Source organism: Agelaius phoeniceus, chromosome 13 (genome assembly GCF_051311805.1).
Source record: "Agelaius phoeniceus isolate bAgePho1 chromosome 13, bAgePho1.hap1, whole genome shotgun sequence".
Taxonomy (NCBI): Eukaryota; Metazoa; Chordata; class Aves; order Passeriformes; family Icteridae; genus Agelaius; species Agelaius phoeniceus.
This window is the reverse complement of record NC_135277.1, coordinates 3,199,651-3,216,765: the sequence shown is the minus strand read 5'-3', so window position 1 is coordinate 3,216,765 and position 17,115 is coordinate 3,199,651. Positions and strand designations below refer to the sequence as shown.

General features: G+C 41.7%; 2 protein-coding genes across 2 annotated transcripts in view; both read right to left on the bottom strand.

The window, feature by feature from the left end:
• CERS3 (ceramide synthase 3) overlaps window positions 1-6,120 on the bottom strand; it is a 43,671-nt gene extending 37,551 nt beyond the window's left edge. Inside the window, exons 1-3 of the mRNA XM_077185440.1 lie at window positions 5,993-6,120; window positions 5,216-5,435; window positions 3,428-3,567 (exon numbers count right to left, since the gene is read on the bottom strand). Coding sequence (XP_077041555.1) covers window positions 3,428-3,432 — 5 coding nt within the window. The 5' untranslated portion in view covers window positions 3,433-3,567; window positions 5,216-5,435; window positions 5,993-6,120. The remainder of the gene's footprint in view (window positions 1-3,427; window positions 3,568-5,215; window positions 5,436-5,992) is intronic.
• LINS1 (lines homolog 1) lies at window positions 5,873-17,030 on the bottom strand. The gene is made up of 7 exons (XM_054642195.2): window positions 16,917-17,030; window positions 12,560-13,094; window positions 12,384-12,473; window positions 11,403-11,544; window positions 10,586-11,176; window positions 8,055-8,235; window positions 5,873-7,077 (listed from the first exon to the last, which is right to left on the bottom strand). Exons 2-7 carry the CDS (start codon window positions 12,962-12,964, stop codon window positions 6,195-6,197), a joined length of 2,292 nt encoding a protein of 763 aa, XP_054498170.2. The 5' UTR covers window positions 12,965-13,094; window positions 16,917-17,030; the 3' UTR covers window positions 5,873-6,194.
• Between the last annotated feature and the right edge of the window lie 85 nt (window positions 17,031-17,115).

Sequence of the window (17,115 nt, the reverse complement as noted above, 5' to 3'; positions counted from 1 at the left end):
ACAAATCTCAGTCATATGTATACATGGAGGAAAAGTAAGAATCAATTTGATCTAATAATCATTTGCACTCTGAGTTCTCTCTTCACCACCAGTGAAAGCCATCTCCTTGCCATCAGGAATTCCTTCAAGATTAAAGTAAAAAACCTTGACATTCCTGTACTTTCTGTGCCTCAAGAATAAACAAGAGCCTGAAAATTAATCATTCCAAGTCATGTGTCACAATATCATATTCAAAACCTTGTAATCTGTCGTTTAAAAGCCAAGATCCTTCTTTTCACAGGAATTCACATCTTCTAATATGCAGCCTTCCCTTACACCAAAGGAATGAAAAAGTCTCAAATCTCTCAGAAAGCTTTTTCCTCAAGATGTTCCCTCCTAGTATGACCTGATTCATAATCCAGATCCTTACAGGGAAAGGTTCACTAAGGAGAGGCTCGTTACTAATTAATTAGTAATGCCATCTGTCATAAATAAAGACTAGATACCTGATCTTGAATGCAGCAACCATTAATGCAATAGATATTTATCATCCACAAGTGCCATTGCAGGTACAAATGAGGAAAATTTGAACACACGGGCTGAAATCTTCAAACCAATTAAATCTTCTGAAATTGTTGTTTCAGAACTCGGTGAATTTTAGCCAGAAAGAAAATTCATTACTTTGAGAATCTGGGCTTTAGCAATAGGAGGAAGATGACTTGGATGAAGTGGGTGAAGGGAGGATATCAGGAGCAATAGTGGAAGGATAAAGTCAGTGCAGGGAAGGAACTCCCTCTGCTGCTGATCCAGCCTGCCATAGGCTTGGGATATGCCTTAGGAAAAAAGGCTCCAGGAAAAGACCTTACCTGGGGACTGCCTTGCAACCAACTTCTCTCACACACTCAACCACCAAGGCCAGGAAAACCACAATTATGCTCCCTTACAAGCCCTTGGCTGTATTCCATTCAAATACTGAACACACCCTGTATCAATCAGCCTCCTGGACAGGAATTAAGAATCCTCTCCTATGCAGGGGCACAGAGATGTGATTTGCTGAAGAGTTCATCTGCTCACAGTTTGGTTGTGACATTCCTTATGTAAAATCCTAATTGTTTTGTCTTTAAATTATCTTGGTGAGAGGGCTTTTTTTCCTTTCCCTTGATTTAGCATCAACTTGTCCATACTTGTCCAAGTCTCTTTTCTGTTAAAACACCAGAAAAGTCAAATATAACTGCTTATCTATATAAGGAACTGTCACCAAGTTTGTTCCAGTACATTTGCAGAGGCAAAAGTCACGTTTTCCTCTCCACCTACAGCACTGCCAATTCACTCAACACTCCTGTGCTGCCACTATCTGAAAATCTAGAAGAATTCACTCAATCTTCTGGCTGCAGCAATAAGAGATTTAACAATTAATCCAATCAACTTAGAATTTCTTAACCCATTTCCAACAACATAAGAATAACATAGGATTCAAAAAAATAATGAATCCTTGGGGCTGGAAGCATTGGTTTAACAACAGTATGAAATAAACCCCAACAATTTGTAACACTTGCACGTAAGACAATGCTGCAAACATTGTTTGATTACATTGCTGGGAGACTCTTGGAGCATCAATCTTTAATCACCCACAAAAAACAAAATATGAGCATTTGCTTGGTGAAACAAAGAGAATTCCTTTGATGCTTCACACTCGGCAATTCCCACTTATGCCTCAGCTCTAAGTGACAATTACAGAAAATAATTATAAATAATCATAAAGAAAATAATTGTAAATAATTGTACAGAAAATAGTGGCAGCACACTGGTCAGTGATTTTAGCTGAGGTAAAGAAACCCACCTTTAGAGGGACCAATGCTCTGTTGAAGGTGACCAAGTACTGGATTCTCTCTTGAGGAGATAAATAATTTTTTTAAAAATTTGGTTGAGTTTGGTATTTGCTGCTTAATGGGTCATTGCCTAATTTTCACAGTAGCTGTAATGGTGTCAGCAGAAAGGCACAAATTTCTTGAAGAATATAAATATTATCAAGGAAGCCAAGTACTAGAGGTAAATGTCCAGAAAGCATTAATTTCTGTTTCAGTTAAATCCCTGCATGAAAGAGCTATGAAAGATCTGCAGTGACAAAGTTACTCCAAGATCTGACAAACCCTGGAAGGTGACACTTGAGAATAAAACTTTTTCCTTTCCAGCAAGGAAAGAAATATGGACATAGGATTTTGTCATTTGTCTTTTTCACTTAATCAATATACATTCCTTTGCAAAACAGACTTCAAATTATTATTCATGTATTAATATGTGGCTATTACTTCCTCAAATGCTAAGGGCATTTGGAACATTTTAGAAGTACCACAGAAAATATTAATTTTTAACTCTCAAGAACTAGGATGAGATGGGGTAGATACCTGGCTAACTCCAATTAGCAGCTACAATTCCTGACAATTTCAGAATATGGGCCTGCAAACCTTCCCTACAAACTTTAAGGAAGCCACCATTCAGCAGCGCTCACTGTTGAGGTTGTGTGTGCTATTTTTTCCAACAATTCACATTTTTTCCAAATATCCCCCCTAAAAGGACACTGCTGACTGGCAAAATTCATGTTTTGCAGTACAGGGACAGTAGGAATCAGAAATGACTAAGGATATTGTAATTCTCCATGAAAATTTTTACCATCAAATTTATTTTATTCCTTCCATTCATGATGTAATTGGAGCCAGCACCAAGCCAGCAGGTGTATTAAAGGGCATCTCTGTCAGCTATCAGCAATAAACTCATTTACACAACAGTTAAGAAGATAATGACTTAGAAAAGCTTAAATCCCTGAGATGTTTCTCAATGAAGTCCTGGCCCATTCCTGCTGTGGAGGCAGGGGCAGTAAAAGACTGCTGCCATCCATTCTGACACACTGCTGGCTTCCAACCAGGGTCCAGAGTGAACCAGGCAGCCCAGAAGGGTTGAACAAAATACAGCAAGAATTTACAAACTCATTAGGGTAACTCTAAGGGAAAACACACTGAAGTAACATTGTTATGACCACAATATATTCACTCCTACTGACACTGTGATAAATCTCTGATACTGACTTCAGAAACCATCCCAGACTGACTCTGGAAGAAGTACAAACAAAGCTTATCCTGCAGTGATAAACCAGGGAACAACCAAGGCTCCCTATTCCCAGCTCAACAAGGGTACTGCAGGTATGGAGGCTCCCAAGGTTGGTTTTTATTCTTGTACTACAGGATTAAAACCTGTACTACGAGTCTTAAAAGCAGAATGAAAAGCAGCCATAAAAATATTGGAGAAAATCCAGTTTGAAGAGCCACAATTGTGGAACCACCTGGATTCATTGTAGCTTCAATCAAGCTCTACAAACATTGAGTTAAAAAGTTAAAAAATGCTCTTTTTAAAAAGCACATCCTGTAAGCAACTTCTAGTGCTAACTGCTTACCTCATTAAAGCTTAACTTATTCTATTGATGTTGAAAGTAAACTCCACCAAACAACTGCATCAATGGCCAACTGAACACTTCAGGAGGAGTCCTCAGATAGAAAACTGTGTCCACACAGGTCACCTGATTGTTCTGGCTTGCTTTGAAATAATACAAGAAAAGTTGACAGCTATCAATATCCAGAGGTAAGGCACATTGATCCAATTCCCAAGTTCTAACTTAACACTGGTAACAGGTTCTGCAGCTGAATCAAAATTAATTTGTTCTAGGACATGAAATAACAGCTGTGCCTGAAAACTTTGTATCATTGAAAAAACCCAACCAAAATGTAACCAAATCACTTTCTACACTCACCAATTGATTAAAACACAAATTCTTTAGCAAGGTGCTTTTTTTGTGGTTGGCTTTCTCAATACAGCCAAAGAAGTCCAATCCACCTTCATGGTTCACCCTCAATTTGTGAGCAATAAAAAAATCCTGACTCATCAATTTAACTCCATCTCAGGTCATAAATGGTAAAATATCAACACATTAAGGTATCTAGTTGCCAGATACAAATTATGTTTACCCACTTTTACAACTAAAACATTCTAAAAATGAAAACAATGGCTTTCTGAGAAGGGAAAAATAACTTCTAATATTTCTAATAACCAGGTGGGCACACAAACAGAATTAAATAAGAATTAAATACAATTGGACTGCAACTGGATTTGCTGTATTTAAAAAAATCAGGACACCTACATTTCTTGCTACATTCTACACACTGTCCTGACATGTCTAAACTCTTTATAAAAGCTTATATAGTTGTAGTAATCACTGACAAATAAGCCTAGGACTTATCCAAAATTATCACACCGTTCTACCTTTCCCACTCAGCTTATCATATCAGTGTCAGAGATATTGCTGCAATTTAGACACTTCCAACTGGCAAAGTGTAGATCAAGAAATGCTGAACAATATTTTACACTGAATCTTATGTTCAGTGTAAACAGAATTACTCAATTAAAATAAACTAGCCAGCAAAGTCTAGATTAGAAAAGGAGTGAGGATAGTGGAAAGGATTTCACTGAAATATAAGCACCTACCTACTTTGAAAATTGTGAACTTGAGAAACTCTTGCTCAACCACCTTGCCCATGGCACTTCCTGTATTTGAACTGAAAAAGTTCCCAAGTTGTCTGGAGCTGCAGCTCTGAACACGCCCAGAGGGATTTTAGTCCTGACAGAAATGAGCAACTCAGCAGCTACAGCACAACTGGGCTCAAACAAAGAGAAGCCAGGCATGTTGCTGCCCTGGACAACTCCAGGGTTGGCTCTTAACTACAGCAACTGCATGCATGAATGCAAAGGTTTCCATTCCTTGACATTCCCACCCACCCCTCTGCACAACAGCTGTCTTATCTCAGCAAGAAACCATGGTACAGCAAACACCCAGAGCTTCTCATGCCAGTGAAGAGGATCACTCCTTCCTGCCTAAAATACTGCTGTCATCCTGGAGGGGTAAGACTGAGGTCCAAACCTCCCTGTCTGTGCACTCATACCATTCCAGGAGCACTGGAACTGCCAGCTAAAGGATCCCATACACTACATCCAGTTTTCTTCCTCTCCCAGTTGCATTGATTCACCAGTCAGGGCTAAAGACTAATCTAGAAGATGGCCACAGAGAATTGAAGGTCAGCAACCTGCTCCAGAGACTGCTCACCTCAGCTCAGTCTCTATTTAAATTTAACACTAAATTTCTATTCAAAGGGAAGAGAGCACTTGTTCTCAGTCAGAACAGAGCACTTACCTTCAAGAGCAGATCCTAACAGGAAAGCTGCTTCCCACAGTTCTGAAGAGGTCTGAGGTTTTCCCAGTGCCTAACCCTTGGCAGATCATTACAAGCTGCAGGTTCAATGAAGCAGCATCAGGTGCTTTCCTGCTAAGAGCAACTGCCTTGGATCCTGCTCTGAACTCACTCCCCCAGGCAAACTCTCAGACACTCACTCTTCTGGTTATTCAAATTACATCTAATAAAAGATAGAAGTATAATAATTTAACATCTTCAATATCCTTCTCACTGCACTGGAGTCACTTATTTTCTAATTCTCTTTCTGATTTATTAAATATACATCCTATATTTATAGGAAATGCATGATGGATGCAAAAAATTCTGTTGAAATGTCACTTCTGCATCACCTAATCTTAGTTAAAGATATAATGCTCAACTAAAATTTTCCATAGACAATATATCCTTTAATTTCACATCTACTTTTTCTTTTAATTAAATGAATTTAGACACCTGAAGGTCCACTTTGAGCAATGCACCAATGCAGAACACACAGGATGAACAGTAAACTGTCCCCAGCTATATTATTTGGCCCAACTTCTAAGCAGTCAAGTGTTGCATTAACTTTGCCCCGAGTCCATGAACCACCACTAATCTGGCAATGAACTAAAAATAGAATTGAGTATAATTGACAATACTTTAGCATATATTTTTGAAATGCTTTCACATGAGTTATTTATTACAAAAAGTTGAATATCCAACAACTCATCCTTCTATACTGTACATTGACATACACACCATGAACAAGCTTAGGACCCTCAGGTCATGGATCACATCACTGGATGCAATTCCAGATTTTAGGGTTCCAATCAAATCCATGTTCACCCTGCCGGAGGTTAAATGCACTGACTAGTGCAAGAGGCATGAGGCAACAAGTCATTAATCTCATGGAAATATTCCCTGGTGAACTCGTTAAAAAAACCCACAAGGACACTTGGGATTATTGTGGATTCATGGATTTACTCATCTTCTCAACGTGGCTCAGCAGTTTCAACAATGCAGATGGATTGTATGGGAAAAGATTTCTTCTCTGCAACCTCAAAATAGCCTCCTGCAGCTCTTCCAAACACTTTGTTGATTTGTAAAGCATTACTCTTAGGGGAGCAATGTTATCTGGAGATGCCATACGAGTCCAACAGGATGAGGTAGGAGATCCCTTCGGTTTCGGAGGCGACACTTCAGAGGTGCGTGGATTCCGGTCATCATCTCTGCAGCTGCAACCTGTTTCCCTCCTCCTCACCTCACCCTCATTGTTTGAGGGCAATTGCTTTGTGTTTACCAAACACTCTTTTCCATCTGATTCCACCTCCGAGTCCTCTGAGCTGTCATAATTAACCAGGCTTTGAAGAGAACCGAGCAGGGACGCGCTATCAGCGCCGGTCAGTGAGTCAGACCGGCTCCACTCCGCAGCCTCATTATCACCGTGCCGTGCTGTAAACACCGGGCAATTGTGAGCAGCAGCCAGAGCCATCGCAGTCCGTGGTTCTGCTGCACAAACTGCATTTGGCAAACTCTCCCCAGTCACGCAGCTCTGCTTGTCTCGGTGGGGTGGGTGGAAAGCGCTGTGCCTGGTATCGAAATGGTTACAGACATCGACAAAGTGATGCCACTCCTTCCCAAGGAGCTTCAAGTACCTGACCAAGTACTCCAGAAAGCAAGTTTCTGACGAAATCAGAAAATCTAGAAGTACTGTGGAATCAAATGCAATCTTTTCCAGAAAAAAAAGGAAGATACAGTGTGGGTTATATCCACGTGCATGCACAAGGAACTGCCAGGATTCCTCCTCTTTGTGGCTTAGGTTATCAGCAGCACCACGCCGTAACCTGAAAAGTAAGCCAGGAAATAATTTAGTGGAAATTTACTTTTTTTTTTTTTAAGCAGTAAGATGAATTCTTGCCTTTTTTTTTTAATTTTGTGAAAAAGTAAGAACAAAAAGAGAAGTCTTTGTATCAGAGTGAGAAAGAATGAAGGCAGGTGGGGCCAGGGGATGGGACAGCTCAGGAAGCCAAAGCACTTGAAGCAGGCCTGAAAGGGCACTCCTTAGGAAACCTTCTGCACTCGACAAAGGTGCTTCCAACACATCAGCTGTACTTTAATATAAATATGAAATAATCTTATTTGAATAGTTTTGTTAACCTGAATTTAGGCTAACTTTCAGAATGTTACACACACTGGAAGAGGAGCCTACTTGCAGTTAAGTGTCTAAGAATTGTGTGTGTCTAAGGTGTTACTTGCATTATCTTCCCACTTGAAGCTTGAGAGCCTTGTATAAATCAGCATAATATCTTGTATGGTAATTTAAACAACAATGAAGCATTGTACATCCAGGACAAATCCATGAAGAACACTTTTCAGTTGTTAGCAAGAGCCATTTTTATCAAGTAGCTGGAATTCCCATAGGGCCAATCCTTACAAACTCAGCCAGAAGTACCTGAATTATTGAAGCTTAATTCTAATATCCCATTCTTGTCAAACCTTCAGTGTTGTAAGAAAGCAATCTTGCTTTTTATCTGTAACCACTATTTTAGACATGGAGTCAATTATCCTGAATTACAGGATATGATAAATTATTTAGCAGGAAACTTTCACAACTCCTATCTCCACCCAAAAAATACTTAAATTATCAGCTCTTACACCACACATTACATCATCCTGAGGTTTGGGGGGGGGGGGGGGGGGGGGGGTTAAATTATCAAAAAATAATTTTCCTTCCAAAAAAAGCAACCAATAGGAATGTCACAGTAACCTCCCTGAAGTACAATTCTTCACAGTTCTGTCAGAAATAAAAAGGTACACTGACCTATCAAGTTTTAAATAGATGAGCAACAAAGCTTTAGCAGCTTCCCACATGTCATCATCTTGCTCCATGAAAACCAAGGAGAGCCATTCACAGTGATGCCCAGCTGGATGAGACTGTGGGGAAGGTTTTCCATGACTCCTCCAGAACAGCAGCAGCTGGGACATGGAGCTCTCAAAGTCTCCTGGAAAACAAAATTAACCACGAGCTTTGCTATGCATTTTTATTGGCAAACAACACACACTCTTTATTTTTTAAATTAACAGTGCATAACAGTTCATGAATGCAGTTCTTTCCTTAGCTCAACTGATTTATCACAGCATCAAATTTTATAGATTAGTTTTTGCCGTTTTAGTGCAGTAGCTTACTCATAAAAATCACTTTGTATTCATTAGACAGAGACTCTTTCCCTTAAGTCAAAAAATTTACACTTTCAATACTAATGAGATACTAGAGAGCAGTTTTTGATGTAACACAGCACACACTCAATGTTTAGAAAACAGAAAATTTTCCTGCAACATTGAAATAAATTTTATTTACCGTCACTACGTGATTTTCTTTAATATTTGACTTTAAGATTTGCTTTTCCTCCCAGCAAATAATAGGAACATCAAATTATCTTTGTTATTAATAGTTACTCTTCAGACTGCAACTCTTCCCTATAAACCTGGAAATGATTCTCAAAATTGAAATTAATTGAAGTTAAGCCACCTTAATCCATGTTAATGACAAGAAGATCAAGCAGCTTCCTGGAAGGGAAATTAGCATATTAAAGCATTTAGGTGCTTGTTTTAAACACTTCCTGTAATTTCACTAAAATAAGGAAGTACCATTCTTTTCAGATTGAAATTCCTCTTGACAGTTGGGGTGTTTGAATCTAATCAAAAACCTCATTTTTATGTCATGAATCTGGAAAAGAAAGGAGAATGTGTTCCTTTGAGAAAGAATTTTCATAGAGATATCTAAAATGGGTATAGCCTACGTTTTTTCTTTTCACTTGTTCTTACACAATCTCAGTCTCTACACAGTTTTCAGAAGGTGGATCACAAGTAAAATATTCTTTACAAATACTTAAAAATCTTTAAGAATGCAACTGACATCACAAATGTAACATCTTCCAAAAATCTGGAAAAAGTTTCACAAGCTGTCTTATGGAAGTTGTAGCTCTTTCACACAGATGAATTAAAAATTGATTTTAGGCTTGCTACCTAGTATAGAAATATAAAAAGTAAAATAATATTTATGTCTAGAACTTCTACTAAAATGCCTCCATGTATTTAAAGTGCTGTAAAATTTCACCCTTGTTTAAAAAGAAACAGAAATTACTTTGGCCACAGGATCAGTACATATATTATTGCTGCCCCAGCCCAGCCCTGGCACAGCAGCAGCTCTGCCCTCCTCCTGCCCAGCCAGCCCCTCACTGCAAGCAAGCAGCCCAAGGCAGCAGCTGTGGGGGGAATGCTCAGACCTGGGAACTGGAAGGGCCAGACATGTCAGCCAGGGTGAAGAACAACACAGCCATTTACATGAGGAGGATGTGGAGCTGCTGGAGCCAGCCCAGAGGAGGCCATGGAGATGCTCTGGGGCCAGGCTGGGAGAGCTGGGGGTGCTCACCTGGAGAATAGAAGGCTCCAGGGAGACCTTAGAGCCCCTTCCAGGGCCTAAAGGTGCTCCAAAAGAGCTGGAGAGGGACTTTGGACAAGGGCCTGGAAGGAGAGGACAAGGGGGAATGGCTCCCCACTGCCAGAGGGCAGGGTGAGGTTGGATACTAGGAAGAAATTCTTCTGTGAGAGGCTAATGAGGACCTGGCACAGGCCCCAGAGAAGCTGTGGCTGCCCCATTCCTGAAATGTCCAGGCCAGGTTGGACAGGGCCTGGAGCAAGCTGGTCTAATGGAAAGTGTCCCTGCATGGCAGGGGTTGGAACTGGATGATCTTTAAGGCCCCTTCCAACCCAAGCCCTTCTGTGATTCTGTGTCCCACAATTTCCCTGTGCCTTACTTTGGAGCTTCCTTATTTTTATTTACCTTTCTATACCACAGCTGGTTTTCCCTCATTACAGGGATGACATTGGCTGACAGTAATGCCTTGTACCTTCAATAAAATAAATACATAATGGTGTCTAAAGTTCTACCTCCACCTTAGAAAAGACAAGAGTGTTACCTGCAGCTCCTTTCAGTTCCCCACCCTGAACAGAGCAGATGCTTGTGCTATGGACTCTTTCCTTGTCCAGCTGAAGAAGAGCCTGGTGTTCTCAAGCTGGCTTAATGCTCTTAACAGGTAAAAATTTCAATCCCAAATGCAGCTGTTTCAAGCCCAGCATATTGCAGGGCTAAGGATTTGATAAAATGCAAGGAGACAACTAATTAGGCAGGACACAGCAACAGCAGTTTCTTGGGTGGGTCTTCTCCTTCCTCCCTCCCACCACCACTAATTCAGCTGAGATCTATTTACAGTCTTAATGAACTGTGACTACAAAATCTGAAAGCTCTAAAACTCTTGCTGCTTAATGAACAAAATTTAAATGGACTGTTACCTTTGATTTCTGCTTCTGTGGCAGAGTTGTGAATCTTGAATTCCAGTGCTTTAAGCACAACCAGACTTAAGGCTCTGAGAACAGTTTGGTCAGAAGCACCTTGAGACTCGTGTCCAGGAGCAGTTTCACTGCTTCCAAAGTAGCTGGACTTCCCACTGAGTGGGATCTGATTAAGCCAAGTCAAATTCACAACCTGCAGAACAACATTACTCAGTGCAAGCATATCCTCACACAAAGAGGGGGTTTGTAAGAACAGTGATCCACTTTTAGCATCTTCTCTGGACTTGTAAAGGACACATTTTTTAAGGAGCAAAATGAATTTCTTCTTGATTACATAAGGAATCGATGAGCTAATAACATTGAGGACATAAGAAACTTTCAAAAATAAAATTCTCTGGCACCTGAGAGGTAATTCCAGTTCAATTCTGGAAACCAAAAGTGCTTCAAGCAGATCTATAAAACTGATCAGATTGTTTGTAGCTTCAGAATAAGGTGAAGTGTAGTGGTGACTGTCAAAATGATGGAGCAGGATGGCACTATAAAATCCTTCAAGCACTGCATCAAGAGGAGCCAACAGCTTCTTCAGAGCACCTACAGCAACAAGAGGCACATTATTGACTTGTGGTGTAACAGATAAATCAGCAAATGAGAAATTAATCGGTGTTGTGACTACTTTCAGAATAGAAATATGTTCAAACCACTACATTTGAACAGCACTGGGTCACCCCCTATAAAAGCAAGGGCAGGGGCGTCCTGGAGGCGAACTACTCCCGAGGAATCCCGGGTGAGCTGCTCCTCCTGGCGGCACCGCCGCTACCTGCTCGGGCTACGGGCGCGTCCTTGAGCGTCTCCTTGAGAATCGCCGCCAGAGTCCACAGGCAATCGGCCACCCCCGCGCTCCCGGGGAATCCCAGCAGCGCGGCCAGGCTAAAGCTCAGCCACGGCACATTCACAGCGTCCTAAGAAAAAGAATTCCAAACCCAATCAGGTATGCTCCTCAGTTGTTATGCAAATTACATGAAATCATAATACAATGATTTCAAATTGTATATTAAAAAGGTTGAAATGTAGGCACAGACAAAACACAGGTAGAAACAACGTCTGTCCTGGGCCATTAATTAGGTCTTTAATTACAAACGTGAAGCAACATATGCATGCAATAGAAATTATCTGTATGTTCCAAAAAGGGAAAACCAAACCTCCTAATGCCATGTGACCTACCCAAAATCAGATAATTCTGTAGACAGACCAGATCTGAACTCATAATTCCCAGACTACTTGGTGAGAAATATTACAAACATAATTACAAAATAAATCTGTGTTCAGGATGCTACTATGGAGACTGCAATACATATTCACTAAATGTACAGCAAATTAAAAAAAAACCTCAAGTAATTGGGTTATTCAAACAAGAGCATACACCAAAGCATTTTATTAACTTCCAGGAGGTTATTATTTAGTTTTATCTACTGCATCACCCAACAGATACCAAGGAACTGTAAAAATACTGATAGTCTAGATCATGGCTTTTTTAATATCTGTATTGTAACCTTAAAGAGATTGTCATCTACACCCATTTTACCTTAAATGAGTTTCATAAAATTCCAGATTTTTATATATACACTCTACACTTCTGTTGCACATCAGATCTCCTTTCTTTCCACACTCCAGGCTCCTCCTAACACAGCTGACAAAGTTTCTCAGAAAATACAAACTTGGCTGTGGAGTCAAATGGAACAACCTGCAGGCACAGGTTCACTAAGCCATCTTTTGAGCTTTGAAGTGATGCCACACTCACCTCTTCCTTCAGCTGGAAATACACAAGAGATGCCAAACTTTGTGAGGCCATGTGAGATAACAGCCGATCATCAGACCCCAGCAGGTGAATCTGGAGACAGGTAAAAAAGGAAAAATATCTAAAGCACATCCCTATTTATTTTTCCTGCTTTCCTAAAAACATCTTTCAGAATTTACCAATTTTGAGTCAATTTTTGCCTCCTTCAGAAGAAGAACAAAGATTTCACAGTACTTCTGTCTCACGTGGAGTTCAATTTCCTGGGACTCTGCTTTGGCCACCATCATTTTGATCAAGGTGAGCTGGAGCAGCGTCACCTCCCGTGGGCAGAACGAGGAGCTCATGTTTGCAAAGCTGTTGGACAAATCATCTGCTGCAGGGACAACATCTGACATATCAGAGTCCTGGTGGCTCCCAGTGCCACCAGCAGTAGATGGCAGATGCTGCTGATGATAGGATCCATCTCCTCCTGGTGGCTGCTCAACACACAGATTAATTAAAGAGGAATAATGATGGCTTTCCCTTGCTAGGGGAATGCCTGCCAGAACGTCCTTATACATCTGCTGCAGGAGACAGATCTTCATGATGAGATCATGAAATGCTCCACAAAATCCTGTGTGGCTTCACTGATTGTTCACTGCAAATCAGCTTCCAGGTCACTTTCATCCAGTAAGAGAAACAGGAGCACCACTGGGCACTTCTCTTCTAAGTTACCTATAAATAAAACATTCTGCTGTTACTTTGCAAGCAACTGGAAAATACAAAGGAACAACACATTCTTAGAGTTAATGCTACCATTATTAAACTTGTTTTGAAAATGCAAATTCAGCTGCACAAAACTGTCTCAGTGAGACATTAAAATGAAGAACTACCATGCTGGGAAGAAGTTCCCAGCTCCACTATTATATTACCAACACCAAAGTTCATTAGCTGGAATTAACAAACCCAAAGATGATTGTTATTAGGGGCTACTTCTAAAGATATGAGAACTTGGATTAAAGCCTTCTCTACATTGCTAAAACTACTAGAACCTGAACTCTTTTGTGATAGATGCCTCCAAATACAGGCAACAAATTTCAGCTGCAAATTTTCTTCTGAACTGGAAATGCTCATTACTCCACTGAGGCTGGAACTGGAAGCAACTCTCAAAAAAATGGAAGCCAAAGGAAGGACAAGTCTTGACTTCTGCTGCACACAGGCTCAAGGTGGGCTGACCTCAAGGGCACAGCAATTAAGGAGCTGAAAATTAAAGAATAATTTAAAATCCAAGTGTAAAATTTCTTAAACATATTCAGGAAAGGTAAAAAAAAAAAAATTCTTTATCTCCATGTCAATGGAAGATATCTTTCAATCACAGCACTGGAAGATTTGCTACAGCTTAAAATTAAGAGCTACTAAGAATTCAAATCTCTGCATCAAGTGTGAGCACCAAAGCCCTCACAATTTTCTGTGCAGTATGTAAATGGCCAAACAGATACCCCATCTTCTCAGGAAACAAAAAAACAAAAAACAAAACAACAACAAACCCTTAAAAATATCAGGGTTTCTTTTTCACCTACATTAAGAATGATGCTCATCTGTAATATTTATCTTCTTAGAGCACTTTTAACATGCACTCTAGCCAGATCTCTTTTAATTAAACCAACAAACTCATGACCTTTATCTATGGTGAAGTTAGGAGTGGAACTAAAGTTGATTATAGGAATTTTCATACTTTTTTCATACTTTGCATACTTTTTGGATTCCCATTTCTAAGTGTAGCATAATCAAGCAGGTAGAATTCCAGGCAGAATCCTGCAGCCATCCACCTGTAGTTGGCTTTTATTTAGATAGTGCATTTTCCCTTTCTTACCAAAGGAAGAAAACAGTTCAGCCTTCCAACCAAGTAAGAAATTCTAAAGATCTTCCCATCTATGTATCAGTTTTACCTGCATTTGTCATCAGATCAAATATTTTAAATTACTACTTTTTTTTAGCAGAATATTAGAAAACAGTGGAATTGTAAAAGTCAATATATGAGGCACTTCTGTTCTAGCTTATCATCTTCACAAGTTTTAAAAACAACATCAAACATTGAAAATTACACCTTCATTTTTACAACCTGATTTTTTCATTGCAACTGAAGCATGTATTGACAAAATGGCTTCCCAAAGGCACAAAGGATTAGAGGCAGCCCAAGATGTGCTATCCTGCCTCATCACTTCTCCCACCATCAGGAAGCAGTTCCTTCAGAAAAGAAACTAAAATTTGAGAGCATGAAGTTGCCTGCTGGAGGAATCTACAATTCCCTCTGGTGTGGTATTTTTAAAGACACATTCAGCAAGGGCTGACCTGGAAACTCCAAAATGTTACAGCATGTTCCTTACCTGACAGATGCAAGAACCCTTCCCCCATCCTTTCCCATACTCCACATTTTGCTGGATGTTAAGAATAAATCTGGTATTTCAGGCAATAAATTCCCTCTTCATTTGCAGAATCTTTTCAGAATTCTACTTGAGGTGGAAATTTATGACCTGAAACCTCATAAAATTTTTTCAGAAATCACTCCGAATATTTTATGTAGCTATTGTTCCCATCCTTGAGCTTTATTTCATCCTAAATGAATACCTAATAAAGTAAAATCATCTCAACACATTTACTCCTGTTTTTGAGATCAGCTTGAATTATCACCTTATGTGGTAGATGAAGGGACCTCATGCACAAATTCACACGACCCAGCAAGGTGGTTAAGGCAGAAGAGAGTCAGAACTTTTCTAGGGCACCCACTGTGGGATTTCACCTCCACCACACTACGTTGGCTGTGCCTTCCTGGATCCTCCCAGAACACATTTGTGTTCCACCATTGATTTGCAAACTTTACAAAAGCATCTCCAAGATATGCCTCACTCACACATGACAACAGTGCACAAACGTAAGCCACTGAAGGAAATGAAAAGTGAGGGGGCTTATTTTGAAGGCATTTACTTCAAAGAGGGAGAAAATATCAGACAAGGACTAAATTTGTTTCAGACACAGCACGAGAGTGAAAAGCTCAAAGCTGAAGAGTAAAGGGAAGCAGTGACAAGCTCCAACCCTTATTTGTATTATTTATCTGAGTTACTCACGACTGCATCTAAAAACCAATTAAGGCAACGCCTCACAGAGCCAGACTCCTGCATAAACAACAGGGAACAGTTCTAAAAACCTTATATATAGACTGATCACATAAAGGAAAAAAGAAAAACTACTCAGAAAGTAAGAAACCAAAAAAAGGGGGTTTGTATGTTACTTCCATAATTAATAATGCTTTAAAATGAAAACCAAAGTCAAGTGGAGCTGCAAACAGAACGAGGGAAGAAACTTATACCTCTTCACTTATATCTCTGAGTTATTGTGTGTCAATATAAGCCATTTGTGTTAGTTAAAAAAAAAAAAAAAAAGGAAAACGTGCTATCAACAATGTTAGTTCAGTCAAATTAGGAAGAAATTGTTCCCTGCGAGGGTGGGCAGGCCCTGGCACAGGTGCCCAGAGCAGCGGTGGCTGCCCCTGGATCCCTGCAGTGCCCAAGGCCAGGCTGGACAGGGCTTGGAGCAGCCTGGGACAGGGGAGGGTGTCCCTGCCATGGCAGGGGGTGGGATGGGCTGACCTTAAAGGCCCTTTTTTCTAGAAAAAAATATCCAAAACCCCATCCTATTTTCATTAAAGAATGAAATCTGATAAAGCTAAATGAAACCTCAGTCCGTGACTTTTGGCTATGAATCTGAAGGCTCTGGATGTGCTTATAATGAAATGATCATAGCATTTAAGGAATAAAAAAGACTTTGGACTCCTTGTACTCGTAATGACTTGGTAGGCTCATCTCGCAATAAATAAGCTCCTGCTCAGTGTTGAAACACTCTAAACGCCTCTAAATTCGTGTCATTTCCTTCCAGACTTTGCAAACAAGACGAGCAGTGCAATCCCTGTTCACTGTGGCACCTCAGCACGCCGGACGCTTTGGCTGCAATGCTGCCGAGCGCCCTCAGTCCCCGCCGGCAGGAGCGGACCCGGACCCGCCTCACCGGCCCTGGCAGCGCTGGGAGCTCATCGGAACCGCGACACTCGGGGTGACAGAGCGAGCACGGAGCCGCCGCTCCTCCAGAGCCCCCACAGCCGCAGCCTGCCGGTCTGAGGCCTCCCGTCCCTCCACCAGCGCGGCTTCCCGGCCCGGCATCCGCACAGCGCAGAGACCCCGAGCCTCCGCACCCACCCGGCCACCCCTTCCTTCACCCGCCCGTTTCTCCCTCAGCGCCCTGAGCCCGGGCGCTCTCCCCTCAGCCCCTCCCGCCACCGCATCGTTCTCCAAGGCCCCGCCCCCGTACAAATCAAACCACGCCCATATCGCATCAGCCCCGCCCCTCCTAATGCGGACCCGCCTCTTTCGCTCCAGGCCACGCCTCTCATTCCCCCGGCCCGCACACCCGCGGCCTCGCTTAGTCACCCCGAGCCGCGGAGCGCCCGGGCCCGTCCCCGCCCTGCTGCCCGGCGGCCGCTGCCAGGCAGTTCTCGCCACTCACCCGTCCCCGGCGAACCGCGAGGCCCAAACTCCGCTCCGTCACAGCGCCGGAACCGCCGCCGCCCCCTGTCGCAAAGCCGCCCCCCCACTCCTCCGCGGCTTTACGGCAGCGGGGCGGGGCCGCGGGGCGGGGCCGCCGTCAGCCCGGCGGCCAATGGGGCGCGGCGGCGGCGCGCGGGCGGGGGCGGGCCCGCCGTCAG

What these genes read in the sequence shown, in the direction of transcription:
- LINS1 (XM_054642195.2), bottom strand. Translation starts at nt 12,964, where the DNA reads ATGAAGATCTGTCTCCTGCAGCAGATGTATAAGGACGTTCTGGCAGGC. An exon ending in CGCGCCCGTAGCCCGAGCAG is followed by an intron (nt 11,177 to 11,402) that starts GTAGCGGCGGTG and finishes TTGTTGCTGTAG; the next exon opens with GTGCTCTGAAGAAGCTGTTG. An exon ending in CACAGAAGCAGAAATCAAAG is followed by an intron (nt 8,236 to 10,585) that starts GTAACAGTCCAT and finishes TTTGTTTTCCAG; the next exon opens with GAGACTTTGAGAGCTCCATG.